The sequence below is a fragment of the Acomys minous genome (assembly GCF_964271855.1).
Source record: "Acomys minous genome assembly, chromosome: 3".
NCBI lineage: Eukaryota > Metazoa > Chordata > Mammalia > Rodentia > Muridae > Acomys > Acomys minous.
This window is the reverse complement of record NC_140485.1, coordinates 18,017,132-18,044,695: the sequence shown is the minus strand read 5'-3', so window position 1 is coordinate 18,044,695 and position 27,564 is coordinate 18,017,132. Positions and strand designations below refer to the sequence as shown.

The 27,564-nt window shown below is 60.9% G+C and overlaps 1 protein-coding gene across 4 annotated transcripts in view; it reads right to left on the bottom strand.

The window, feature by feature from the left end:
- Positions 1-517: 517 nt before the first annotated feature.
- The window catches only part of ADAM33 (ADAM metallopeptidase domain 33), a 28,197-nt gene continuing 1,150 nt past the window's right edge, over positions 518-27,564 (bottom strand). Inside the window, exons 2-22 of one of the 4 annotated variants that reach the window (XM_084775252.1) lie at positions 26,360-26,439; positions 24,040-24,116; positions 9,394-9,472; positions 9,157-9,233; positions 8,883-9,072; positions 8,627-8,692; positions 8,472-8,543; positions 8,169-8,335; positions 8,000-8,084; positions 7,768-7,923; positions 7,266-7,457; positions 7,063-7,152; positions 6,664-6,859; positions 6,443-6,551; positions 6,169-6,367; positions 6,002-6,079; positions 5,821-5,929; positions 5,597-5,741; positions 4,177-4,271; positions 3,939-4,002; positions 518-1,182 (exon numbers count right to left, since the gene is read on the bottom strand). In XM_084775252.1, the coding sequence (XP_084631378.1) occupies positions 3,977-4,002; positions 4,177-4,271; positions 5,597-5,741; positions 5,821-5,929; positions 6,002-6,079; positions 6,169-6,367; positions 6,443-6,551; positions 6,664-6,859; positions 7,063-7,152; positions 7,266-7,457; positions 7,768-7,923; positions 8,000-8,084; positions 8,169-8,335; positions 8,472-8,543; positions 8,627-8,692; positions 8,883-9,072; positions 9,157-9,233; positions 9,394-9,472; positions 24,040-24,116; positions 26,360-26,439 (2,288 nt within the window). In that variant the 3' untranslated portion in view covers positions 518-1,182; positions 3,939-3,976. Of the gene's footprint in view, positions 1,183-3,938; positions 4,003-4,176; positions 4,272-5,596; positions 5,742-5,820; positions 5,930-6,001; positions 6,098-6,168; positions 6,368-6,442; positions 6,552-6,663; positions 6,860-7,062; positions 7,153-7,265; positions 7,458-7,767; positions 7,924-7,999; positions 8,085-8,168; positions 8,336-8,471; positions 8,544-8,626; positions 8,693-8,882; positions 9,073-9,156; positions 9,234-9,393; positions 9,473-24,039; positions 24,117-26,359; positions 26,440-27,564 lie in introns of those variants that run through there. The other 3 variants (XM_084775253.1, XM_084775254.1, XR_014777857.1) reach the window with 3 other exon arrangements.

Below are 27,564 nucleotides of genomic sequence, written 5' to 3'. Positions count from 1 at the left end.
AATCAAGATTGCCTGGCACTAGGATTTGGGCTGGAGCTAATGAGGCCATACGCACTCACAGCAGCCTCTCTCACAGCTGCTGCAAAGGCAATGCAAGCCCCCTACACAAACGAGAGAGCCCAGCGCTAAAATGCAATGTTGAAATCCACCAGCTGCTCAGTTTCCCCCTCACAGATGTTGGCAGCCGCCTACAGAGACACTGATGGTGAGTCCTCCCTAACAGACATCCCTCCTTGGGGAGGATCCTTCACCGCAGTGAGTTCGCATCAAAGGGTACCAGCTGCCTATCTCACACCCCCTTCAGGTTTGTGCTGTGAAACCTCTCCTGTCCTCAGGAAAGGGTAACGCACCCCACTTCTGCCCCACGGACCTTGAAATTCTGCCATACTGCCTCTGGTGCTGGGGCTGAGCTGTTCTAAGTGCTCCTGTGCAGTTTCCTCTGTCTGTACATGCTGCTGCTGGTTTTGTTTTGTTTTTGCTTGATTGCTTGGTTTTTTTTTTTTTGTTTGTTTGTTTGTTTTTCTTCCTTGTTTTCTTTTTCTTCTTCCCAAGGCAGGCTTTCTCTGTGTAGCCTTGGCTATCCTGCACTCAAGATTTGTAGACCAGGCTGGCTTCCAACTCACAGAGATCCATCTTCTTCTGCCTCTCGGAGTGCTGGGATTACAGGCGTCTTCTTTTGAGCTCAGCTTTGGTTTTTTGTTTGTTTGTTTGTTTTTCAAAACACAATTTCTCTGTGTAGCCCTCGAACTCAACTCAATTCGTAGACCAGGCTTGGCCTTGAACTCAGAAATCTGCCTGCTTCTGCCTCCCAAGTGCTGAGATCAAAGGTGTGAGCCTCCAAGTTTATTTTATTTTATTTCTCAGTCATCCTTCTCAGTGGCCCATTAGAAAACCCCTCAAACTCTTTCAGCAAATTGCAGCCAACAACACTTACATAATTTGTAGGTTTGTTGCTATTAGATACATTCTGACACTATGGAATAGTATGACTCTCGACAGGTGGCTCTGGGGTCCCTGGGGTGAGTAGGGAAGAGATGAGCACCCAGCTCAGAAGTACAAGAGTTCAGCAGACTTGCTGGCCCTTGGGGCCCAGGTTCCTGAATTGGCAGTCAGTGGTCACCTCTCCTTGTCTCCTCGCCTCAGGAGGTCCCCTTCTCCAGAGACAGGCTCTTGGCTTCTGGACTTGAAGTGGCAAAGAGAGGAGTCATTCATTAAGAACTGGTGCCTGAGGCCATAAGTCATGAGGCAGGGCCCACCTACCCTCCCTCAGTGAGGACCCAAGAGGAACCAAGGCTTCTCCCTTCCCTTCCTGGTTTCCATGACAACAGCTTTTCTTGGGAGTCATGTCTCGTTTTCTTATTGAGACAAGCTCATAATCTGAGTAGTAGGCAGGTAGCTGAGGAAGAGGATGGTGAGTGGGCAGTGGGAGGGCACCAGGGTGTTGGCTCAGTTTATTAACAATTAAACTTTATTATACAACCCAACTAGCATATACAAGAAGGAAAAAAAGGTTAAAGGGACAGAAGATTAAAACCTCCTGGAATCCGTTCAGCAGGACGGGTCCTTAGGTGTCTCAGTCCCACGAGCTGGTCCGGTCCTTTCCTCTCTCCCGAGCCTTCTTCCTCTCTCCTTCTACCTCTTTTTTTTCTCTCTCCCCCACCTTCCCAGTCATATGCAAAGGGCGGTCCCTTCTCCCTTCGAGGGTCAATTAGGAAAACAATAGCCACGGTGGGGTTCCTAGGTAGGCTTCCTGAATTCCAAGCCCAGGAAGGCTCCAAACAGTCTCTCACAAGGTATTCATGGTGTGCCCCAAGGATAAAGCCCGCCAAGACTGCTTCCACCTGAGACAAAGCTTAATCTTTCCTACACCTCACCCTTCTCTCTAAAAAATTAAGAACTATATACACATATATACATATATACATATATACATACTCATCAGGAATCAAGAACATAACAAAGTCCTTTTTATACTTGTTAACCTAAGGGAAAGTATACCACTATCCTACCAAAGAGAGTCCTTTTCTTTCATGAGAAATTGTAATTATTAATCTACTAAAGCTTCTAGTAACACTGTGGCTATCTAGTCTTCAATCCCATCAGAGACCCAAGAAGGAAAATCTATCTAATAAAGGAAGTGCTGGCAGGCAACTTCCAAGTTGCAGAGTACAGAGAGAGCAGACTGCCTGGATAGTCACTGAATTTTCTCCTTCATTGGGGCAATCAGTCTTCAGCCTTTCGGCCCAAAACATCCAACGAACTGCTTTTGCTGGCAGGCAACTTCCAAGTTGTAGAGTACAGAGAGAGCAGACTGCCTGGATAGTCACCGAATTCTCTCCTTCATTGGGGCAATCAGTCTTCAGCCTTTCGGCCCAAAACATCCAACGAACTGTTTTTTGAAGCAGGAAATCCGACGGTCTGGTCCATCTATTCTCTTTAAAGCTGGACAGTCATCTTTCCAGCATCATTGTTGATCGTTGCAGACAGTCAGCCTGTCATCAGCCATAGAGATAAGAGCAGTAGCAGAGCAGTTTTTCCGTCTAGTGACCATTCTGTCACCAGCGTCTCTTGAAGCCCCCATCTTCAATGATGTAAATGGAGAGGCGGCCAGGAGCGGATGTCTCTCTCTGTCAGGAAAGCCCTCATCATTAAATGCCATATTCTGTGGATCTCTGAAGAGTTTGAAGAGCAAATCTATCTATTCTTACAGTTATCAATCTATTCCTTTGAAGACATAGACAAGCTATTAAACAAACCTGCTCTATAACAAAGTGAGTATCTAATAGGATTTCTACGTAACTAAATACCAACTTTTATCCCCGATGATTCCAAACAGTTTTTTATAAGACATTAGTGGTACAAATAATACATCAAATAAACATTGAACAAAAAGAACGTAAATTTCTAACATACAATATACAATATTTTGTCAACATATAACATACAATACATAAGGCAAAAATGAATGGAATATACAATTTAAGTTCATATCAATGTGAAGCAAAAGTAGAAGTCTTAAATTTCCGTCAATCAGAAGTCTTAAATTTCCATCAATCTACAATACCAATGTAGAATTTTTTAAGTTAGTAGATTCAATAATCTACCTTTTATTCTACAATCCTGTATCCTCCCTTCCTTCCCCCCTTTTTCTTAATATTAAAAGGGATAGAAAGTAAGAGAGAAAGAAAGATAGAAGAAAGAAATCCCCAAATGAACTTTTATTAATTGTAAATAACCCCGTTAGGCAAAGATGAGCATTGGTAACCCACCAAAAACACACATCCCACCTACTGGGAATGGGGGAGTCGTGTTCTCAAAATTACTTGATGCTGTTTAAGAGAAAAATATTTTTCGGGTACCCAAGAAAAATAATATATTGGCCAAGCGCTGGAAAAGCTAGCTGCTTTTTGTCCAGTCCTTTTGGGATCGATCCTTTCGGCTAGCCGATTTATTGTTAATATGCATGCAATTTCTGGAAGAAGTAGTAGTGCCAGAGGCAGAAGTTCGATCTTCATAATTGTCCTGTTTTTTGCTCTGAAAGTAAGCAGACTTTATAAATCATTAGTACAGGTATGTTAGTACATATATAATTTTCAAGGGAATATCATTTGAGGCATCTTGCTCGAGGTGCCAGAGGCATGCTTTTGGGGTTAAATCACCCATGCTGCCTGCTGTCTTCAGCATTGTCCTGCTTTTTGCAAATACAGGGCTCTACCTGCATATACACCAATAGGACAGAAGAGGGCATTAGTTCTCCAAGCTGTAAGGAACAATGTCAAGCTGTTAAGAACCAGGTAGCTCTTAAGATTCACTTGTTATATGGTCAGATCTAATCTTTATAAGTTTAGTTGGTAGCCATATATTTTCACTCCCTGTGGAAACATACGCATACCCACGACCCCATCTCAAAACTACTGTAGGTTTTTATTTCATACTACCATGGGGATCGGCAGGTCTGTGTGGCACAGGGTAGTCCTCAGGTGATCACAGAGTTCTCAGGGTCTGAAAACAATGCAAGAAACGAAGAGAGCAAACACTGTTGATCCCTGGGGCTGAGCAGGACACAAGGATTGAAGGAGGTCGGGTGTTAAGTGAAGAAAAAGGGTACCTGGAAAGAGGCAGAGGGTAAGGACCCGCCCCACACCTCCCTCTCCATGGCCCAAGTGCTACACTCACGCGGGGGTGGGGGCTCTCCTGCAGCAGCGATGGAGCCAAACTCCACGGCATGAACACTGTCCGAGGGCTGGTCCCTGCAGGGGCTACTGATGGGCCTATACAGCAGATAGGAGTTCAGACGTTTGGAAAGCGGCCATAAGCCAGGCAAAGGGGGCTTGCTTCCCCATAGCATGACCCACAGTTCTGTGAGGACTCATTTGTCCACACTCCCGGCTTCAGGTTCACATTCCTAGTCCATCCTTGAGATGGCCAGACCTCACTAGAGACCCAGGGCCTCCAGGGCTGGCAACTTCCTCTCTTTCCAGACCCAGTGCTTCTCCCAAGGTGACTCCACTCTAGCGCCGAACTCACTCTAGATGAGGGCCTCGCTCAGGCCCCAAGGTGGGGTAGGAGCCCTGTCTTCATGCGCTCCTTTCAGCTGCGGAGCTCTGCCACTCTAGACTCTGAGCCACCTTTGGCTGCCTGTACCTTTCCCACAAGGCCTTGCTTCTTCTTTTGATGTTTCACCCAAATACTCCCTGCTGCCCTTGGGACCCCACCCTGATGCTCCTGTGTAGGTGCCCCCCCTGCAGTGTCCCTCCCAAGTGCCCTCCCCCCACCTTGTTTGAGCCCCATTCACTACCTGGCTTTTCCAAGGCCTTCTTGCTGTCTCGGGGAGGGGGGGGGGCGCTGTTGGTGCCTTTCCCTGCCTGAGAGGCCCTCTATTCACATCTCCAGCCAAACCCTGCCCTTTCTCTCAACTGGCCTGGGACTCTTCCAAATCCAGACATGGACATGCTGTGCCTGACTTGCCCAGGGGGTCCAGTGAAGAGGTGGCCCTAGGTAGACCATGCTTGTTATCACTTGGCATTTCTGTGCCACCCGAGAATTGGGTCTGCAGCATCATGATCTGCAGAGCGCAGAGGCGCTGAGTCCTGGCACAGGAGCAGTCAACACCATAGCTGGCTACTAGCAGGGAGTGCAAAGCTGTGCTGGGCTTAGGACTGAGGAACTCGAAGCCCCCATTCAAGCGATTAGGGCAAAGGATGTGGGGAATGGCCAGCTGGAGTACATGAGAAGGAGGGAGGGAGGGAGGGAGGGAGAGAGGAAGGGAGGAAAAGGAAAATAGCAAAATCGAGGTATAAAGCCAGGGCCTGGTGGGAGACACAGAAGTGAACCAGAGAAGCTGTGTTGGGGGAGGGAGGAAAGAGCATCCCCACTGAGTGCTGGTCAGGGCAGTGGTACCCACCATGAACTTCCTCCCACTGCCTATGGGCTCTCACTACCTCTAGAGAGGAGAGTAAGGGGCCCATCCAGCTTCCTTCAGCCTCAGCTCCCGCCTCCCACTCACCAAAGCCCTGGTGAGTTCTGAGAAGCAGGAGCCACAGGGGCATTCTCAGGAAGAGGGATTAGAGTCCCCAGAGGCTGGCACTGAGCTTACCTGTTACGTATGGGGTTCCTCCTGCAGCACCACTGGGATCCCCGGTGGAATGTTGGGAGCTGGTAGTAGCACCAGGCTAGGCCAGCCCCAGGGAGCAGAGGCAGGAAGAAGCTGAGGAGCATGGCCAGCAGGAAGACATCTCGGTCTGTGGAGGATGAGGGTGCTGAGTGCCAAGCAGGCTACTACCTGGGTGGTGCCCACCTGCTCCCAGCCCGCTGGCATACCTGCAGGCTGTGCAGGACCACTATCCAAGCTACCACCAAAGCCTGGCTTGTCACAGAAGGGTGGAGCCCAGCCTGCAGCACAGTGGCAGTTACCATTGCTATTACAAACCTAAGAAGAGGATAGAAAAGTCACATGGGGTCAAGGACCTCTGAGGTTACCCTGACCCCTTAGGCTACTCACCCCATGGTTATGGCAGGTGGTCAAGCAATGCTCCGGGTCCTGGGAGGTAGCATTCTGGCAACGCCTATCCTGGCACACCTATGGGCATTGTGCCCACTGGGCAATGAGGAGGACACTTTGGCATGGAGAATTCAGTGACCAGGAGGGGTTGGGTGGGCAAGGCTCACCATTCTAGGTCCACAGCGGGTGCCTGGTTCCACCAGACCCAAGTCAACCTGGTCCGGATAAGTATCAGGGAGCACAAAGGCTCCCCGGCAAGTCACTTCGTGGCCCTCGAAGAGAATCGTGGAATCCACGGTCACTAGGTGTGGCACAAGTGGCTTCGGCTCCCCTCCCTGGCAGAGCAGCTTCCCACACTGAGCATCCCTGGGGAGAATGTGGAAAGTGTCAACATCTTTGAGCTCTGCGTGCCCTGCCCTATTCTGTAGCTGTAAACCTCACCTCTGGGCACAAGGCAGGAAGCCGCCCTTGCTGTCCTGGCCACAGTTCCCTTGAGAATTCCCCATGGAGTTCATCTCCTGGAAACATGGCTCAGGGGCAGGCTGTGATCCTGAGGAAGAATGGGGATAGAAGAATTGAGGCAGCATGGGCCTCGGTTCCACAGTAGAAGACCCCTGGGTTCCAGGAGCGGTCAGGGCACTAGAGCAACCGTGAAGTCTCACCAGGCCCCCAAAGCTGCTGGCACTGCTGTTCCAGCGTGGGACACCAGCCGTCTAGGCAATAGCCACGACCCTCGGCGCAGGGTGAGCCATCCAGTAGGTAAATATCTGCTGGACAATGCGGGGAGGCTCCCGTGCAGAACTCAGGGAGGTCACAGTCACTCGCAGCGGGACGACAAGGCGTGCCTGCAGGCTTCAGCTACACCAGTGACCCCGTTAAGGGAGAGCAGAGAGGCAGTGGAGAGTCAGGGATCTTTGCTGAAAGCCAGAGGGAGTGCCAAATAAGCGCCCCTCCCCCCTCCCACACACACAGGGTCAAGTTCATTCTTAGTAAAGGGACCAGAAAGCACCAGCCCAGCTAGGATCAACAGGCTGCTCCCCAGTATCCCGAGCCCTCCTCACCAGACACTGCGCACAGCAATCACCGTGGGCACATTGCGCCCCTGCACGCAGAGAGCAGTTGTGGGCAAAGCAGCAGGGGTCTGGGCACTTCTAAAGTCAGAAAGGGGAGAACAGAACACGTGAAGGCGCAGCAAGCTAGCCCCAGGAGTAGGCTGGGAGCATGGGTCAGCACTGGTCGCCGAGGATGGAGAAGATGACCTAACCTGGACAGAACCGCAGTCACACTCTTCTCCTGCTTCCACGAAGCCGTTTCCGCAGCTGATGGGCAACACGACGAGCCCCGGGCCCGGGGTGTTGGAGAGGCACGCACCGCCCCCTTTGCGGAAGAAGGTGCGTAGCTGGCGGCGGCTGCAGGCGCTGAAGACGCGCGGAAATGGATGCCTGCCAAAGGGAGGCTGATGTCGGTTGGTGCGGGAGCCACCTTCTAACTAAGCTCTGGCTACTATTGCACTCTGGGCCCTGAAATTAGCCTCACAGCAGCCAAGATGTGCGGTTACCTCCTAAGCTAAGCTCCTGGTCTAGAAAAGGAAGGGGAAAGGACTCATAATCACACACAGGAGGCTTGTGGCGCTAAGATCCGGCAGCCCAGGCCCTAGGGACGACCAATGACAAGCTGTTGTCACCCTCCCCTCACTTTACAGAAGAGGGAATTGAGGGGTAACCAAAGAAACGCAGCCCAACGTGTCCAGGTCCGGCGTCACCGACCTTCTGTGCATACCCTGTGGCTGCCTCCATGACGCATCCTCCTTGCTCTGCGTCTGCCTCCATGCAGCAGCCGTCAGGGTCATGGCGGAGGCCCAGGCTGTGTCCTATCTCGTGGGCCATGGTGGCCGCTGTGCCGATGGGGAGTTCCGAGTGGTCCTGGAGAGTCGGGCTTCAGTGAGGACCACATACCCTGGCCAAACCCCTCACCTCCTAGGTCCCCAGCGGAGCTTACCGTGCTCACACCACCAGAGCTCTCTGCGCGGCACATACCCTCCACAGGCGCCAGGCCCACAGTAGTGCCCTGGAAGGTGCGACCCCTAAGGATGATGGAGCAGGGCGTGACTGGGTGGAGCTGGAAATAAAGACCACCCGCAGCCCTTGTGTGTCAAAAGGGCACCCACGTGAGCAGTTGTGTGGAGTCGTGTGGTCGCCTGGTCCACAGCCCACGACGCCACTGTAGGAAAGCCCAGAGCGTTGCGTTTGCGTCCTGCGTGACGCGGCTGTGATCCTTCTCAGTCCACACTTCCAGACCGGTCAACACCACCCGAATATCCAGAGTCCTGAGAATCTGAGGAAGAGACCAGCTGAGGCCTGGAACTAGGCACCCACTGTACGGAGGTGGGGGGGGGGGTTGAGGGGGGGAGCTAGGGGTGGACAGAGCTTTTCAATTTCATACCCACCCTCGAGAGCCCTAGCCACCCAACCTGGTCCACGCAGTTGGCAATTTCCAGGAGGCGCTGTCTTGTGTTGCTCAAGTTCTGGTGCTGGACTAAGAACTGGGAAGGCAGAGATCCCTGGGTGGTAAGCTGCGGAGCAGGCTTAAGGCCAGCCCCGTCAAACCTCTCGGGTCTTTCCTCACCAGAGTGTGGTCAGCCACTATGTACAGTTCCAGGTACCTGGGGCTCTTGCGGGCCTCTCGCCTCACCTGTGAGGGGCAGACTGCTTGACTCAAGTCCTGGCCACAGGCCACCGGCCCCAAAACAGATTGTTAAACAACTTTTGCTTGAACTTAATTTTTCAGCTTCTGAATTAAAACACGGAGACCCCATCCTGGGCCTGCATTCCCGTCTCCTCTGGTTTGAAGGACTGTTCCCACTCTGGTCTATGTCCCTTACCAGGCTCTGGGGGACATGAGGAAGGGTAGCCATTTGTCCTTTGATTTTGGAGTTCTTGTCTCTCGGGGCCCCTCTCCAAGGGAACAGCTGCTCCATCCGGAAGATCTTGTGGGTTGAGGAGTCCTTGGAGTCCCCAGGAACCCAGGGGTGCAGATAATAGCTGACATTGCCACTGAGCACAATAAGACCACTGTAGCGCAGAGGAGTGCAGGGGTGTGTAAGAGCTAGCCCTCCCCTCTGCCCCAGGCTCAAGCCCTTTCTGCCAGCTTCTTACCTCATCCCAGAGCAGATGCTGAGGACTACCCAGGATCCCAGAAAACCCCTCACGTGCCCACGATAATGGCAATGATCCTAGGGAGGAAAGAACTCAAACCCAAATCTTAGTAGGGGCTCAAGTTGGAGGGACAAGGAAGAAGCGGGCTCTGAAGGCTGCCTACCACCTCCTTAGGCATGCAAAATGGTATAGGATGCACCCCTCACGCTGTCCTCACAGCCCACGCAAGTGTCTTACCGTGTGGTTGGGGAACAGCACCACAGGCTGCCCATCTGGGCTGTAGTGGGTTTCCGTGTATCCTGGGGCCAGAAGCCTGCTGGGAAGTAGGTGTTACTGAATTTAGACCTGCTTCCTGTGGCTTGCCTTCAGGCAGTCCTCCCAGTCGAGCCTCTTTGAATGAGGCAAGCAGTCTGAGAGAAAGGGTAGGAAAGGCTGTCCGCCTGTGCCTCCAAGGGAAGCCTCAGGCTAAAAGAAGACAGAAGTCTGCATGGAGCCCTGGGGGAGGCTGAGACATGGTGATGGAAATGTGGGGAGCACCCAGGAGGCACCCCTGCCTAGGGGACCTTTAGTGCTATGGAGCCTACAGGACGCAGATGGAGGGGAGGAGTCAGGAGATACTACCTCAGAGATGCCAGGTAGCCCAGGGTACTCCTGCCTTTGCTAAGCAGTTGCTCAGCAGATCCCAGGCTCTTCAGTTTTTCTCCTCACACTGATAGATCCCATACCACTATCTGCCCCACCTTCTTCCGACTTCAAAGTCCCACCTGCCTGCACCTGCTTCTGTTCAGCCCACCTGGGTAAGGATCCCTTTACCTGGACCTAGACTTACTCAGTAATGATTCCATCTTCAGGCTCCTCCCCTGCCCCACCAGAAACATAGTAACCATAAATCAACAGCTGCTACTGCTTCTCCCCCTCCTCCTCCTCCTCCCCCCTCTCCTCCTCCTTCTCCTCCTCCATCTCCTCCTCCCTCTCCTCCTCTTTCTCCTCCTCCTCCTCCTCCTCCTCCTTCCTATCCCCCTCCCTCCCTACTCCTTCCTCCCCTCTCTTGTATTTTGAGACAGGGTTTTGCTAAGGTGCCTAGGCTGGTCTTGAACTCACCCTATAACCCAGGCAGGCCCTAACTTGACCCTGGGCTCCTCCCGCCCAGCCTCCTGAGAAGCAGAACTTACAGGCCTGCATCACCATGCCTGCCTTCAACTCCTCTTCCCTACAATAAATGCTGACTCCAGCTTCGCCTTGCCCTCCAGATTACCCACCAAAAACTCAGGCCGTTGCGCCTCCAGCCATCCTCACACCCACTTCAACTTTGCCTCTTCGCTGGCTGCACTCACACATGCAAATGTTCAGTGTGTGCACAGACATACAAGACTGGAGGGATGTGGCACTCTTAGGATCTGTGTTTGGCACAGTGTTTACTTTTTGTTCTCCATAGGGGAGAATAAAATGAGTGCTTTCTGCAGTGGCAGCAAGAACACAGGAACGGGACAAGTGATGTCGGTGGTGATGGAGTCTGTAGTCCCCATCTTGTTTACCCTGCACTCAGGGCATCTTCCTGAGATACTCCCTGTTTCTCACTTACTATCATAAAATCTTTCACTCTTCAGGTCAAAGATACTTAGCACTAAGATGCCTTCCTCCCTCTGGCCCTAGTGGGACTCTTCGCTCCCTGCTCTCAGCTGTACAGATGGAGACACCGCAAGCATGACTTGTCATCATTGGCTGGCCTTTGTAGCTACAGAGCTTTTGTCCCTGCCATCTCATCTGTGGAAGCCTGTCTAGGGTTCCGCTTTGAATTAATCTATCAGGAAATGATGCGACTTGGTGTGCTTGGGTGGGCTGATGGGGGGGGGTGTCACCCTTTCTGAGTACAAGGGGATGGGGGAGAGGGAAAGGGGGCAGGAGGGAGGGGGAGAGGGGAAAGGGGGCAGGAGGGAGGGGGAGAGGGCAAAGGGGGCAGGAGGGAGGGGGAGAGGGCAAAGGGGGCAGGAGGGAGGGGGACAGGGGAAATAGGGCAGGAGGGAGGGGGAGAGGGCAAAGGGGGCAGGAGGGAGGGGGAGAGGGCAAAGGGGGCAGGAGGGAGGGGGAGAGGGCAAAGGGGGCAGGAGGGAGGGGGACAGGGGAAAGGGGGCAGGAGGGAGGGGGAGAGGGCAAAGGGGGCAGGAGGGAGGAGGAGAGGGGAAAGGGGGCAGGAGGGAGGGGGGGGCAAAGGGGGCAGGAGGGAGGGGGAGAGGGCAAAGGGGGCAGGAGGGAGGGGGAGAGGGCAAAGGGGGCAGGAGGGAGGGGGACAGGGGAAAGGGGGCAGGAGGGAGGGGGGAGGGCAAAGGGGGCAGGAGGGAGGGGGACAGGGGAAAGGGGGCAGGAGGGAGGGGGGAGGGCAAAGGGGGCAGGAGGGAGGGGGGAGGGCAAAGGGGGCAGGAGGGAGGGGGAGAGGGCAAAGGGGGCAGGAGGGAGGAGGAGAGGGGAAAGGGGGCAGGAGGGAGGGGGAGAGGGGAAAGGGGGCAGGAGGGAGGGGAGAGGGGAAAGGGGGCAGGAGGGAGGGGGAGAGGGGAAAGGGGGCAGGAGGGAGGGGGAGAGGGCAAAGGGGGCAGGAGGGAGGGGGAGAGGGGAAAGGGGGCAGGAGGGAGGAGGAGAGGGGAAAGGGGGCAGGAGGGAGGAGGAGAGGGGAAAGGGGGCAGGAGGGAGGGGGACAGGGGAAAGGGGGCAGGAGGGAGGGGGGAGGGCAAAGGGGGCAGGAGGGAGGGGGGAGGGCAAAGGAGGCAGGAGGGAGGGGGAGAGGGCAAAGGGGGCAGGAGGGAGGGGGAGAGGGGAAAGGGGGCAGGAGGGAGGGGGAGAGGGCAAAGGGGGCAGGAGGGAGGGGGACAGGGGAAAGGGGGCAGGAGGGAGGGGGGAGGGCAAAGGGGGCAGGAGGGAGGAGGAGAGGGCAAAGGGGGCAGGAGGGAGGGGGAGAGGGAAAAGGGGGCAGGAGGGAGGGGGAGAGAGAAAAGGGGGCAGGAGGGAGGAGGAGAGGGGAAAGGGGGCAGGAGGGAGGGGAGGAAAAGGGGGCAGGAGGGAGGGGGAGAGGGCAAAGGGGGCAGGAGGGAGGGGGACAGGGGAAATAGGGCAGGAGGGAGGGGGAGAGGGCAAAGGGGGCAGGAGGGAGGGGGAGAGGGCAAAGGGGGCAGGAGGGAGGGGGAGAGGGCAAAGGGGGCAGGAGGGAGGGGGACAGGGGAAAGGGGGCAGGAGGGAGGGGGAGAGGGGAAAGGGGGCAGGAGGGAGGGGGAGAGGGGAAAGGGGGCATGAGGAAGGGGGAGAGGGGAAAGGGGGCAGAAGGGAGAAGGAGAGGGGAAAGGGGGCAGGAGGGAGGGGGAGAGGGCAAAGGGGGCAGGAGGGAGGGGGACAGGGGAAAGGGGGCAGGAGGGAGGAGGAGAGGGGAAAGAGGGCAGGAGGGAGGAGGAGAGGGGAAAGAGGGAAGGAGGGAGGGGGAGAGGGCAAAGGGGGCAGGAGGGAGGGGGAGAGGGGAAAGGGGGCAGGAGGGAGGGGGAGAGGGGAAAGAGGGCAGGAGGGAGGGGGAGAGGGCAAAGGGGGCAAAAGGGAGGGGGAGAGGGGAAAGGGGGCAGGAGGGAGGGGGAGAGGGCAAAGGGGGCAAAAGGGAGGGGGAGAGGGGAAAGGGGGCAGGAGGGAGGGGGAGAGGGCAAAGGGGGCAAAAGGGAGGGGGAGAGGGCAAAGGGGGCAGGAGGGAGGGGGAGAGGGCAAAGGGGGCAGGAGGGAGGGGGAGAGGGCAAAGGGGGCAGAAGGGAGGGGGACAGGGAAAGGGGGCAGGAGGGAGGAGGAGAGGGGAAAGAGGGCAGGAGGGAGGGGGAGAGGGCAAAGGGGGCAGAAGGGAGGGGGAGAGGGCAAAGGGGGCAGGAGGGAGGGGGACAGGGGAAAGGGGGCAGGAGGGAGGAGGAGAGGGGAAAAGGGGCAGGAGGGAGGGGGAGAGGGCAAAGGGGGCAGGAGGGAGGAGGAAGGGCAAAGGGGGCAGGAGGGAGGAGGAGAGGGGAAAGGGGGCAGGAGGGAGGGGGAGAGGGGAAAGGGGGCAGGAGGGAGGAGGAGAGGGGAAAGGGGGCAGGAGGGAGGGGGACAGGGGAAAGGGGGCAGGAGGGAGGGGGAGAGGGCAAAGGGGGCAGGAGGGAGGGGGAGAGGGCAAAGGGGGCAGGAGGGAGGGGGACAGGGGAAAGGGGGCAGGAGGGAGGAGGGAGGGCAAAGGGGGCAGGAGGGAGGGGGACAGGGGAAAGGGGGCAGGAGGGAGGGGGGAGGGCAAAGGGGGCAGGAGGGAGGGGGGAGGGCAAAGGAGGCAGGAGGGAGGGGAGAGGGCAAAGGGGGCAGGAGGGAGGGGGAGAGGGGAAAGGGGGCAGGAGGGAGGGGGAGAGGGGAAAGGGGGCAGGAGGGAGGGGGAGAGGGGAAAGGGGGCAGGAGGGAGGGGGAGAGGGCAAAGGGGGCAGGAGGAGGGGGACAGGGGAAAGGGGGCAGGAGGGAGGGGGGAGGGCAAAGGGGGCAGGAGGGAGGAGGAGAGGGCAAAGGGGGCAGGAGGGAGGGGAGAGGGAAAAGGGGCAGGAGGGAGGGGGAGAGGGAAAAGGGGGCAGGAGGGAGGAGGAGAGGGAAAGGGGGCAGGAGGGAGGGAGAGGGAAAAGAGGGCAGGAGGGAGGGGGAGAGGGGAAAGGGGGCAGGAGAAAGGGGGAGAGGGCAAAGGGGGCAGGAGGGAGGGGGAGAGGGCAAAGGGGGCAGGAGGGAGGGGGAGAGGGCAAAGGGGGCAGGAGGGAGGGGGACAGGGGAAAGGGGGCAGGAGGGAGGGGGAGAGGGGAAAGGGGGCAGGAGGGAGGGGGAGAGGGGAAAGGGGGCATGAGGGAGGGGGAGAGGGAAAGGGGGCAGGAGGGAGGAGGAGAGGGGAAAGGGGGCAGGAGGGAGGGGGACAGGGGGAAAGGGGGCAGGAGGGAGGGGGAGAGGGCAAAGGGGGCAGGACGGAGGGGGACAGGGGAAAGGGGGCAGGAGGGAGGAGGAGAGGGGAAAGAGGGCAGGAGGGAGGAGGAGAGGGGAAGAGGGAAGGAGGGAGGGGGAGAGGGCAAAGGGGGCAGGAGGGAGGGGGAGAGGGGAAAGGGGGCAGGAGGGAGGGGGAGAGGGGAAAGAGGGCAGGAGGGAGGGGGAGAGGGGAAAGGGTGCAGGAGGGAGGGGGAGAGGGCAAAGGGGGTAGGAGGGAGGGGGAGAGGGGAAAGGGGGCAGGAGGGAGGGGGAGAGGGCAAAGGGGGCAGGAGGGAGGGGGACAGGGGAAAGGGGGCAGGAGGGAGGGGGAGAGGGGAAAGGGGGCAGGAGGGAGGGGGAGAGGGGAAAGGGGGCAGGAGGGAGGGGGACAGGGGAAAGGGGCAGGAGGGAGGGGGAGAGGGCAAAGGGGGCAGGAGGGAGGGGGACAGGGGAAAGGGGGCAGGAGGGAGGAGGAGAGGGGAAAGAGGGGCAGGAGGGAGGAGGAGAGGGGAAAGAGGGCAGGAGGGAGGGGGAGAGGGAAAAGGGGGGCAGGAGGGAGGGGGAGAGGGCAAAGGGGGCAGGAGGGAGGGGGACAGGGGAAAGGGGGCAGGAGGGAGGAGGAGAGGGGAAAGAGGGCAGGAGGGAGGGGAGAGGGCAAAGGGGGCAGGAGGGAGGGGGAGAGGGCAAAGGGGGCAGGAGGGAGGGGGACAGGGGAAAGGGGGCAAAAGGGAGGGGGAGAGGGGAAAGGGGGCAGGAGGGAGGGGGAGAGGAAAAAGGGGGCATGAGGGAGGGGGAGAGGGGAAAGGGGGCATGAGGGAGGAGGAGAGGGGAAAGGGGCAGGAGGGAGGGGGAGAGGGCAAAGGGGGCAGGAGGGAGGGGGAGAGGGCAAAGGGGGCAGGAGGGAGGGGGACAGGGGAAAGGGGGCAGGAGGGAGGAGGAGAGGGGAAAGAGGGCAGGAGGGAGGGGGAGAGGGCAAAGGGGGCAGGAAGGAGGGGAGAGGGCAAAGGGGGCAGGAGGGAGGGGGAGAGGGCAAAGGGGGCAGGAGGGAGGGGGACAGGGGAAAGGGGGCAGGAGGGAGGAGGAGAGGGGAAAGAGGCAGGAGGGAGGGGGAGAGGGCAAAGGGGGGCAGAAGGGAGGGGGAGAGGGCAAAGGGGGCAGGAGGGAGGGGGACAGAAGAAAGGGGCAGGAGGGAGGGGGAGAGGGGAAAGGGGGCGGAGGGAGGGGGAGAGGGGAAAGGGGGCAGGAGGGAGGAGGAGAGGGAAAGGGGGCAGGAGGGAGGGGGACAGGGGAAAGGGGGCAGGAGGGAGGAGGAGAGGGGGAAAGGGGGCAAGAGGGAGGGGGAGAGGGGAAAGGGGGCAGGAGGGAGGAGGAGAGGGGAAAGGGGGCAGGAGGGGAGGGGGAGAGGGCAAAGGGGGCAGGAGGGAGGGGGAGAGGGCAAAGGGGGCAGGAGGGAGGAGGAGAGGGGAAAGGGGGCAGGAGGGAGGGGGAGAGGGGAAAGGGGGCAGGAGGGAGGGGGAGAGGGGAAAGGGGGCAGGAGGGAGGGGGAGAGGGGAAGGGGGCAGGAGGGAGGGGGAGAGGGGAAAGGGGGCAGGAGGGAGGAGGAGAGGGGAAAGGGGGCAGGAGGGAGGAGGACAGGGGAAAGAAGGCAGGAGGGAGGGGGAGAGGGCAAAGGGGGCAGGAGGGAGGGGGAGAGGGCAAAGGGGGCAGGAGGGAGGGGGACAGGGGAAAGGGGGCAGGAGGGAGGGGGGAGGGCAAAGGGGGCAGGAGGGAGGGGACAGGGGAAAGGGGGCAGGAGGGAGGGGAGGGCAAAGGGGGCAGGAGGGAGGGGGGAGGGCAAAGGAGGCAGGAGGGAGGGGAGAGGGCAAAGGGGGCAGGAGGGAGGGGGAGAGGGGAAAGGGGGCAGGAGGGAGGGGAGAGGGCAAAGGGGGCAGGAGGGAGGGGGACGGGGAAAGGGGGCAGGAGGGAGGGGGGAGGGCAAAGGGGCAGGAGGGAGGAGGAGAGGGCAAAGGGGGCAGGAGGGAGGGGAGAGGGAAAAGGGGGCAGGAGGGAGGGGGAGAGAGAAAAGGGGGCAGGAGGGAGGAGGAGGGGGGCAGGAGGGAGGGGAGGAAAAAGGGGGCAGGAGGGAGGGGGAGAGGGGAAAGGGGGCAGGAGAAAGGGGGAGAGGGCAAAGGGGGCAGGAGGGAGGGGAGAGGGCAAAGGGGCAGGAGGGAGGGGAGAGGGCAAAGGGGGCAGGAGGGAGGGGGACAGGGCAAAGGGGGCAGGAGGGAGGGGGGAGGGCAAAGGGGGCAGGAGGGAGGAGGAGAGGGGAAAGGGGGCAGGAGGGAGGGGGAGAGGGGAAAGGGGGCAGGAGGGAGGGGGAGAGGGGAAAGGGGGCAGGAGGGAGGGGGAGAGGGGAAAGGGGGCAGGAGGAAGGAGGAGAGGGGAAAGGGGGCAGGAGGGAGGGGGAGAGGGCAAAGGGGGCAGGAGGGAGGGGGAGAGGGAAAAGGGGGCAGGAGGAGGGGGAGAGGGGAAAGGGGGCAGGAGGGAGGGGGACAGGGGAAAGGGGGCAGGAGGGAGGGGGAGAGGGCAAAGGGGGCAGGAGGGAGGAGGAGAGGGAAAGGGGGCAGGAGGGAGGGGGAGAGGGGAAAGGGGGCAGGAGGGAGGGGGAGAGGGGCAAGGGGGCAGGAGGGAGGGGGAGAGGGGAAAGGGGGCAGGAGGGAGGAGGAGAGGGGAAAGGGGGCAGGAGGGAGGGGGAGAGGGCAAAGGGGGCAGGAGGGAGGGGGAGAGGGAAAAGAGGGCAGGAGGGAGGGGAGAGGGCAAAGGGGGCAGGAGGGAGGGGGACAGGGAAAGGGGGCAGGAGGGAGGGGGGAGGGCAAAGGGGGCAGGAGGAAGGGGGACAGGGGAAAGGGGGCAGGAGGGAGGGGGGAGGGCAAAGGGGGCAGGAGGGAGGGGGGAGGTCAAAGGGGGCAGGAGGGAGGGGGAGAGGGCAAAGGGGGCAGGAGGGAGGGGGAGAGGGGAAAGGGGGCAGGAGGGAGGGGGAGAGGGGAAAGGGGGCAGGAGGGAGGGGGAGAGGGGAAAGGGGCAGGAGGGAGGGGGAGAGGGCAAAGGGGGCAGGAGGGAGGGGGAGAGGGGAAAGGGGGCAGGAGGGAGGGGGAGGGCAAAGGGGGCAGGAGGGAGGGGGAGAGGGAAAAGGGGGCAGGAGGGAGGGGGAGAGGGAAAAGGGGGCAGGAGGGAGGAGGAGAGGGGAAAGGGGGCAGGAGGGAGGGGAGAGGGAAAAGGGGGCAGGAGGGAGGGGGAGAGGGGAAAGGGGCAGGAGAAAGGGGGAGAGGGCAAAGGGGGCAGGAGGGAGGGGGAGAGGGCAAAGGGGGCAGGAGGGAGGGGGAGAGGGCAAAGGGGGCAGGAGGGAGGGGGACAGGGGAAAGGGGGCAGGAGGGAGGGGGAGGGCAAAGGGGGCAGGAGGGAGGAGGAGAGGGGAAAGGGGGCAGGAGGGAGGGGGAGAGGGGAAAGGGGGCAGGAGGGAGGGGGAGAGGGGAAAGGGGGCAGGAGGGAGGGGGAGAGGGCAAAGGGGGCAGGAGGGAGGGGGAGAGGGCAAAGGGGGCAGGAGGGAGGGGGAGAGGGCAAAGGGGGCAGGAGGGAGGGGAGAGGGCAAAGGGGGCAGGAGGGAGGAGGAGAGGGGAAAGGGGGCAGGAGGGAGGGGGAGAGGGAAAAGGGGGCAGGAGGGAGGGGGAGAGGGGAAAGGGGGCAGGAGAGAGGGGGAGAGGGGAAAGGGGGCAGGAGGGAGGGGGAGAGGGGAAAGGGGGCAGGAGGGAGGAGGAGAGGGGAAAGGGGGCAGGAGGGAGGGGGACAGGGGAAAGGGGGCAGGAGGGAGGGGGAGAGGGCAAAGGGGGCAGGAGGGAGGGGGAGAGGGAAAAGGGGGCAGGAGGGAGGGGGAGAGGGCAAAGGGGGCAGGAGGGAGGGGGACAGGGGAAAGGGGGCAGGAGGGAGGGGGGAGGGCAAAGGGGGCAGGAGGGAGGGGGAGAGGGCAAAGGGGGCAGGAGGGAGGAGGAGAGGGGAAAGGGGGCAGGAGGGAGGGGGAGAGGGCAAAGGGGGCAGGAGGGAGGGGGAGAGGGCAAAGGGGGCAGGAGGGAGGGGGAGAGGGCAAAGGGGGCAGGAGGGAGGGGGACAGGGGAAAGGGGGCAGGAGGGAGGGGGGAGGGCAAAGGGGGCAGGAGGGAGGGGGACAGGGGAAAGGGGGCAGGAGGGAGGGGGGAGGGCAAAGGGGGCAGGAGGGAGGGGGAGGGCAAAGGGGGCAGGAGGGAGGGGGAGAGGGCAAAGGGGGCAGGAGGGAGGAGGAGAGGGGAAAGGGGGCAGGAGGGAGGGGGGGGCAAAGGGGGCAGGAGGGAGGGGGAGAGGGCAAAGGGGGCAGGAGGGAGGGGGAGAGGGCAAAGGGGGCAGGAGGGAGGGGGACAGGGGAAAGGGGGCAGGAGGGAGGGGGGAGGGCAAAGGGGGCAGGAGGGAGGGGGACAGGGGAAAGGGGGCAGGAGGGAGGGGGGAGGGCAAAGGGGGCAGGAGGGAGGGGGGAGGGCAAAGGGGGCAGGAGGGAGGGGGAGAGGGCAAAGGGGGCAGGAGGGAGGAGGAGAGGGGAAAGGGGGCAGGAGGGAGGGGGAGAGGGGAAAGGGGGCAGGAGGGAGGGGGAGAGGGGAAAGGGGGCAGGAGGGAGGGGGAGAGGGGAAAGGGGGCAGGAGGGAGGGGGAGAGGGCAAAGGGGGCAGGAGGGAGGGGGAGAGGGGAAAGGGGGCAGGAGGGAGGAGGAGAGGGGAAAGGGGGCAGGAGGGAGGAGGAGAGGGGAAAGGGGGCAGGAGGGAGGGGGACAGGGGAAAGGGGGCAGGAGGGAGGGGGGAGGGCAAAGGGGGCAGGAGGGAGGGGGACAGGGGAAAGGGGGCAGGAGGGAGGGGGGAGGGCAAAGGGGGCAGGAGGGAGGGGGGAGGGCAAAGGGGGCAGGAGGGAGGGGGAGAGGGCAAAGGGGGCAGGAGGGAGGAGGAGAGGGGAAAGGGGGCAGGAGGGAGGGGGAGAGGGCAAAGGGGGCAGGAGGGAGGGGGAGAGGGAAAAGGGGGCAGGAGGGAGGGGGAGAGGGCAAAGGGGGCAGGAGGGAGGGGGAGAGGGGAAAGGGGGCAGGAGGGAGGGGGGAGGGCAAAGGGGGCAGGAGGGAGGGGGACAGGGGAAAGGGGGCAGGAGGGAGGGGGGAGGGCAAAGGGGGCAGGAGGGAGGGGGGAGGGCAAAGGGGGCAGGAGGGAGGGGGAGAGGGCAAAGGGGGCAGGAGGGAGGAGGAGAGGGAAAAGGGGGCAGGAGGGAGAAGGAGAGGGCAAAGGGGGCAGGAGGGAGGGGGGAGGGCAAAGGGGGCAGGAGGGAGGGGGAGAGGGCAAAGGGGGCAGGAGGGAGGGGGAGAGGGGAAAGGGGGCAGGAGGGAGGGGGAGAGGGCAAAGGGGGCAGGAGGGAGGGGGAGAGGGGAAAGGGGGCAGGAGGGAGGGGGAGAGGGGAAAGGGGGCAGGAGGGAGGGGGAGAGGGCAAAGGGGGCAGGAGGGAGGGGGACAGGGGAAAGGGGGCAGGAGGGAGGGGGGAGGGCAAAGGGGGCAGGAGGGAGGGGGAGAGGGCAAAGGGGGCAGGAGGGAGGGGGAGAGGGCAAAGGGGGCAGGAGGGAGGGGGACAGGGCAAAGGGGGCAGGAGGGAGGGGGGAGGGCAAAGGGGGCAAGAGGGGGAGGAGAGGGCAAAGGGGGCAGGAGGGAGGAGGAGAGGGGAAAGGGGGCAGGAGGGAGGGGGAGAGGGGAAAAAGGGCAGGAGGGAGGGGGAGAGGGCAAAGGGGGCAGGAGGGAGGGGGAGAGGGCAAAGGGGGCAGGAGGGAGGGGGAGAGGGCAAAGGGGGCAGGAGGGAGGGGGACAGGGGAAAGGGGGCAGGAGGGAGGGGGAGGGCAAAGGGGGCAGGAGGGAGGAGGAGAGGGCAAAGGGGGCAGGAGGGAGGGGGAGAGGGGAAAGGGGGCAGGAGGGAGGGGGAGAGGGCAAAGGGGGCAGGAGGGAGGAGGAGAGGGAAAAGGGGGCAGGAGGGAGGGGGAGAAGGGAAAGGGGGCAGGAGGGAGGAGGAGAGGGGAAAGGGGGCAGGAGGGAGGAGGAGAGGGGAAAGGGGGCAGGAGGGAGGGGAGAGGGGAAAGGGGGCAGGAGGGAGGAGGAGAGGGGAAAGGGGGCAGGAGGGAGGAGGAGAGGGGAAAGGGGGCAGGAGGGAGGGGGAGAGGGGAAAGGGGGCAGGAGGGAGGGGGAGAGGGGAAAGGGGGCAGGAGGGAGGGGGAGAGGGGAAAGGGGGCAGGAGGGAGGGGGAGAGGGGAAAGGGGGCAGGAGGGAGGGGGAGAGGGGAAAGGGGGCAGGAGCGAGGGGGAGAGGAGAAAGGGGGCAGGAGGGAGGGGGAGACGGGAAAGGGGGCAGGAGGGAGGGGGAGAGGAAAAAGGGGGCAGGAGGGAGGGGGAGAGGGGAAAGGGGGCAGGAGGGAGGGGGAGAGGGCAAAGGGGGCAGGAGGGAGGGGGAGAGGGGAAAGGGGGCAGGAGGGAGGGGGAGAGGGCAAAGGGGGCAGGAGGGAGGGGGGAGGGCAAAGGGGGCAGGAGGGAGGGGGAGAGGGCAAAGGGGGCAGGAGGGAGGGGGAGAGGGGAAAGGGGCCAGGAGGGAGGGCGAGAGGGCAAAGGGGGCAGGAGGGAGGGGGAGAGGGGAAAGGGGGCAGGAGGGAGGGGGACAGGGGAAAGGGGGCAGGAGGGAGGGGGGAGGGCAAAGGGGGCAGGAGGGAGGGGGAGAGGGCAAAGGGGGCAGGAGGGAGGAGTAGAGGGCAAAGGGGGCAGGAGGGAGGGGGAGAGGGAAAAGGGGGCAGGAGGGAGGGGGAGAGGGGAAAGGGGGCAGGAGGGAGGGGGGAGGGAAAAGGGGGCAGGAGGGAGGAGGAGAGGGGAAAGGGGGCAGGAGGGAGGGGGAGAGGGCAAAGGGGGCAGGAGGGAGGGGGAGAGGGGAAAGGGGGCAGGAGGGAGGAGGAGAGGGGAAAGGGGGCAGGAGGAAGGGGGAGAGGGGAAAGGGGGCAGGAGGGAGGGGGAGAGGGGAAAGGGGGCAGGAGGGTGGGGGAGAGGGGAAAGGGGTCAGGAGGGAGGGGGAGAGGGGAAAGGTGGCAGGAGGGAGGGGGAGAGGGGAAAGGGGGCAGGAGGGAGGAGGAGAGGGGAAAGGGGGCAGGAGGGAGGGGAGAGGGGAAAGGGGGCAGGAGGGAGGGGAGAGGGGAAAAGGGGGCAGGAGGGAGGGGAGAGGGAAAAGGGGGCAGGTGGGAGGGGGAGAGGGAAAGGGGGCAGGAGGGAGGGGGAGAGGGAAAAGGGGGCAGGAGGGAGGGGGAGAGGGCAAAGGGGGCAGGAGGGAGGGGGAGAGGGGAAAGGGGGCAGGAGGGAGGAGGAGAGGGGAAAGGGGGCAGGAGGAAGGGGGAGAGGGGAAAGGGGGCAGGAGGGAGGGGGAGAGGGGAAAGGGGGCAGGAGGGTGGGGGAGAGGGGAAAGGGGTCAGGAGGGAGGGGGAGAGGGGAAAGGTGGCAGGAGGGAGGGGGAGAGGGGAAAGGGGGCAGGAGGGAGGAGGAGAGGGGAAAGGGGGCAGGAGGGAGGGGAGAGGGGAAAGGGGGCAGGAGGGAGGGGAGAGGGGAAAAGGGGGCAGGAGGGAGGGGAGAGGGAAAAGGGGGCAGGTGGGAGGGGGAGAGGGAAAGGGGGCAGGAGGGAGGGGGAGAGGGAAAAGGGGGCAGGAGGGAGGGGGAGAGGGCAAAGGGGGCAGGAGGGAGGGGGGAGGGAAAAGGGGGCAGGAGGGAGGAGGAGAGGGGAAAGGGGGCAGGAGGGAGGGGGAGAGGGCAAAGGGGGCAGGAGGGAGGGGGAGAGGGGAAAGGGGGCAGGAGGGAGGAGGAGAGGGGAAAGGGGGCAGGAGGAAGGGGGAGAGGGGAAAGGGGGCAGGAGGGAGGGGGAGAGGGGAAAGGGGGCAGGAGGGTGGGGGAGAGGGGAAAGGGGGCAGGAGGGAGGGGGAGAGGGGAAAGGTGGCAGGAGGGAGGGGGAGAGGGGAAAGGGGGCAGGAGGGAGGAGGAGAGGGGAAAGGGGGCAGGAGGGAGGTGGAGAGGGGAAAGGGGGCAGGAGGGAGGGGGAGAGGGCAAAGGGGGCAGGAGGGAGGGGGACAGGGGAAAGGGGGCAGGAGGGAGGGGGGAGGGCAAAGGGGGCAGGAGGGAGGGGGAGAGGGCAAAGGGGGCAGGAGGGAGGGGGGAGGGAAAAGGGGGCAGGAGGGAGGGGGAGAGGGCAAAGGGGGCAGGAGGGAGGGGGAGAGGGGAAAGGGGCCAGGAGGGAGGGGGAGAGGGCAAAGGGGGCAGGAGGGAGGGGGAGAGGGGAAAGGGGGCAGGAGGGAGGGGGACAGGGGAAAGGGGGCAGGAGGGAGGGGGAGGGCAAAGGGGGCAGGAGGGAGGGGGAGAGGGCAAAGGGGGCAGGAGGGAGGAGTAGAGGGCAAAGGGGGCAGGAGGGAGGGGGAGAGAGAAAAGGGGGCAGGAGGGAGGGGGAGAGGGCAAAGGGGGCAGGAGGGAGGGGGGAGGGAAAAGGGGGCAGGAGGGAGGAGGAGAGGGGAAAGGGGGCAGGAGGGAGGGGAGAGGGGAAAGGGGGCAGGAGGGAGGGGAGAGGGGAAAAGGGGGCAGGAGGGAGGGGAGAGGGAAAAGGGGGCAGGTGGGAGGGGGAGAGGGAAAGGGGGCAGGAGGGAGGGGGAGAGGGAAAAGGGGGCAGGAGGGAGGGGGAGAGGGCAAAGGGGGCAGGAGGGAGGGGGGAGGGAAAAGGGGGCAGGAGGGAGGAGGAGAGGGGAAAGGGGGCAGGAGGGAGGGGAGAGGGGAAAGGGGGCAGGAGGGAGGGGAGAGGGGAAAGGGGGCAGGAGGGAGGGGGGAGGGAAAAGGGGGCAGGAGGGAGGAGGAGAGGGGAAAGGGGGCAGGAGGGAGGGGAGAGGGAAAAGGGGGCAGGAGGGAGGGGAGAGGGGAAAGGGGGCAGGAGGGAGGGGAGAGGGAAAAGGGGGCAGGAGGGAGGGGAGAGGGGAAAGGGGGCAGGAGGGAGGGGAGAGGGAAAAGGGGGCAGGAGGGAGGGGAGAGGGGAAAGGGGGCAGGAGGGAGGGGAGAGGGAAAAGGGGGCAGGAGGGAGGGGGAGAGGGAAAAGGGGGCAGGAGGGAGGGCGAGAGGGAAAAGGGGGCAGGAGGGAGGGGAGAGGGAAAAGGGGGCAGGAGGGAGGGGGAGAGGGCAAAGGGGGCAGGAGGGATGGGGGAGAGGGAAAGTGGGCAGGAGGGAGGGGGAGAGGGGAAAGGGGGCAGGAGGGAGGGGGAGAGGGCAAAGGGGGCAGGAGGGAGGGGGAGAGGGGAAAGGGGGCAGGAGGGAGGGGGAGAGGGGAAAGGGGGCAGGAGGGATGGAGGGGTTGGGGTGTAAAATGAATATATAAATTAAATATTTTTTTAAAAAAATAGGGGCTGGAGAGATGGCTCCGCAGTTAAGAGCACTGACTGCTCTTCCAAAGGACCCAGGTTCAATTCCCAGCATCCTGATGGCAGCTCACAACTGTCTGTAACTCCAACATCTGACACCCTCCCCCAGACATACATGCAGGTAAAACACCAATGACATAAAAATAAAACAAAATTTAAAAAAATTTTTTTACTATATAAGGTAATGTCCACTAGGTGGTGCTCACTCATCTCTAGCGGGGAGCCACCATGTGCACCTACAGCTAGCTAGGTTCAGTCCATTTCAGCAGCAAGCACACTAGCCACCCTCCCTGTCACTCGTGCACCTTCCCACCCAGCCTCCCCCAGAAAGCACGGACACCACCCCCACCCCCACCCCGCCCTCTCCTTTGGGTCTGGTCTGGGCTTCAGCCACACTCCAGACTCCTACTCACTGGTTCTTCTCCAAATCCAGCAGGAGGTCCTCGCCTTCAGCCTCTAAAGCCACCAGCACGACATGGGGCTTCAGGACCTGACCAAGAAGGAATGCAGTGACACACTAGGCCTCCAGGCCACCCGCCTGCCAGGGCACAGGTAGCATGTACAGCTGGCCAGTGAGAAAGCACAGCTAGGTGTGGGAGCCGTAGATGCACAAACAGCCTACCAGGGCTGCCTGAGCCTGTCTGTCCCTTGACCTACCCTCTTCTTTTGTTTCTGGAAAGGGCATGAAAAACAGAAGGCAGTGGGCACTAAGGCTTTCCTGGGGGGTCGTTGGGTGGGCTACAGCTTCAGCATCTCATGTACTGCCTGGGGTCTTGTTTCTGTTTTGTTGGTATTCTTGGTGTCAACCCCAGGGCCTTGCACATGCTACACAAGCGCCAGGCACTAAGCCGCATACACAGCCCCTTGTTTCATCCTACTGCCTTCCCCTTATTCCCGACTGAACCCAGACTTTTTCCCTCCACTTCCAGCTCGGGCAAACTTCCTGGTCCTCTGAAATTCCATGTGGTCTCCAGGCTGGCCTTACAACTGGGCTCACAAACTAAGCGCTAACCCCCCCCCCCCCCCCGCCCCCAGAGTGTTGACTCGTCTCAGCTAGATGTCAGAAGGCCTGGCCTTGGCTCTCTCTCTATCTCTCCTCTCTCCCTGACTTTGCCTCTCTCCTGCTGTCCACTCAGCCTGGCTGAAAGCCAGAACTGGAAATAGCCCAAAGGATTCCAGGGGAGGCTGATATATATATATATAATTTTTTAATGTTTTCCCCGGCCTTGTTGGCTTTCCCCTTTCATCCCAAAATGCACTGGGCTGGGACCCTGGCCAAAAGTATTACGGAGGGGCCCTTTCCCAACAGGTGTACAGTGGATGGCCCTCACTTCCCCAGCCATGGGCCCCACAAGGGCCCCAACATGAGCCCAAACATGAGCTTATATGGTTGGAATGCCTCTTGCTTTATGGGAAAATGTTTGCACTGGGGGAAGTCAGTAGCCCCGATGGAAGGTCCCTGTCCCTCTGCAGCCCTTGCTGCAGCCCATCACCCTCCTCTGTGGCCCATCCCCATGCTGCAGCGGGATCCTGTTTGTGAAATGCACGCCCTGCTGGATCTCCTCCTGTCCTGTCCTCACAGGCTTCCTAACGCAGAGCAGAGCCCTCTGGGATTCTCCCCTTGGTCACAGACCAAGCCAGGCAAGGAGAGAGGCCACAGTCAGGGGAACCCATGTGTCATCTTTGCTTGGCTGGTTAGGAGACATCCTAGAGGTCTGAGAGACCCCAGTGAAGGCCCAAAGTTGGAAGGGTTAGGATTCTGGAAACCCATAGACATTGTGGCAACCCTCAGGTTTGGACAGTGGGGCTGCCCTAGCTTGCCTGGAAATACATAATCAAACTCTTTCTAGCTTGAGCAGTTGTAGGGAAAAAGGGGAAAGTGGCCAATACTGAAGTCCTTTACATCTTAGGAGGGCCTCGGGCTTCTAGGACCAATGAGATATTCAAGCATGAGCAATTTTACAAGCTCTGTGCGGCTCAGTTTGCCTCTCTGTAAGATGGGCATACCAGTGCTGGCCTCTCCATTTGCAGCATGGCTGTAAGGGCACACAGCTGGGCTGTGGCTATTTTGGGAGCTCATGTGATGCGCAGGAGTTGAGAGGAGGCTGGCAGTGTCCTGGAAATGGCTTGCATCTGGGGATACAGGGCGACTTGACTGCTGCTTTCTTTCCACAGGTGGGTTCCAGCCATGGAAGTTGGGGTTGCCGGACAGCAGTGTGTCCACAGAACTACCTGTTCCCTATGAACTTGGCCTTTTGGCGTCCTTCCTTTAAAAGCTCCTGAAGCTGGCATGATGGCTCACAACTTGAAGCCCACGTGGGCTACATAGTGAGACCCTATCTCAATCAAAACAAGACGGAACCGTACAGAACAGAACAGAACAGAACAGAACACACATACAAAGAAGCCCCTGAAAGGCTTCCAGCGCCAAAGATTGAACTCATCTCTGCCTAACTGAGTGGGGATAGCCTGTGTGTTCCTCAGTGGAGGAGAGGGTGAGGGCCAGGAATAGAAGGGGGTGGGAGGGAGGAAGCCAAAAAAAATTACTTTCATGTGTGCGGGCTCACGCCATCTAGATGCCTCCCTGCCCCACCCGCCCTGACAGGGAGTGGCTTAAGGCTACAGTGACTAAGTTCTGAGAACCCCAGAAAAACTGTCAACGCTGCTTTGTAGGAGAGGACAAAAGGGCTGAGACCCAGGGCCCCTAATTAAGACAGGGTAACGGATACTGACCGGCTCCTCCAAGGTGACCTTGAGCCAGAGTCTTCCATCCAGCATCCAGTGGGGAGTGACTGGCTCTCCAGGGGCATTTCCTGGGATACAGATAGTGTTAGATTCATCAGAGCAGGTAGGAACAGGAAGCCAGGCTCCATTTGCCACACTCCAAGGACTTGGCATTCATGGGGCACCCCTCAAATAGAGCAGCAACCAGGGAGGTGGCAAAAGAGAAACCGAGGCACCAGGAAACATCCCCATTGGGGGATCTGAGAGAGACCAGAGCTTGGGGAGCTGGCTTGAGGTCAGAGGTCACAGGAAGAAGCCCAGACCTCAGTGCAGAGGGGCTGGAAAGGAGGCAGCCTGGCAGCCTCGGCTATTTTTAGCCTGGGCAGTAGATGCCTTTAGGGTGAGGGATGTGTAACCAGAGGCTCTGTCTCCTCCACCATCTGAGTAAGACACCCACTAGATGTCGTCCCCCCCCCCCTCCCGCCGAGCTCCTGTTGGGGTCGGTGTTGATGGCAGTACTCTGAGGGACCTGGTCCAGTTCCCCTCCTTCTGTCAAGGGGTTGAGGAGGAGCTGGGGTTCAGAGCCTGCGTGCTCCTAGGCCAGGCGTTTCCAAGGGGACTTCAGGAGGAGTACCAGAGCCAAGCATTACTCAGAGGGTGTTGGAATGTTCTTCAGGAATGCTCCTACCTCCTCTCTCCTATCTCGTCCCTGCAACACTCATAGGACTTACCCTGCACGAGCCAGGCTCCAGCAGCCTGAGGCAGCAGCAAGCCCTCTTATCACAGCTCACAGAAAAACAAAAACCACAACAAACAAACAAACAAACAAACACCCAGACACCACCAGCTCTGGTCCTAACCCTACTCAGGCTGAGAGCTCTCTCTGAGGTTGGCTCGGCTCTTCCTGGATCATCCCAATTCTCTGTTCCTCTTCCATTTCCTCTCTACATCCCAGACACCAAAACTCTGGCATAGGAGCTGGAAAGGTGTCTGCTCAGTGGTTAAGAGCACTCCCGCTTCTTCCAGAGGGCTGGGTTCGGTTCTCAACACCCTAACAGCAGCTCACAACCAACCATCTGTAACTCCAGTTCCGGGGGATCTGGCCCCCTCTTCCAGCCCCCAGCTATACCTGGTACCTTTATGGCACACAGATGTGTGTGCAGGCAAAACACCCCCAACACATTTTTAAAATCTGGAATAGCAGCTGCCGCAAG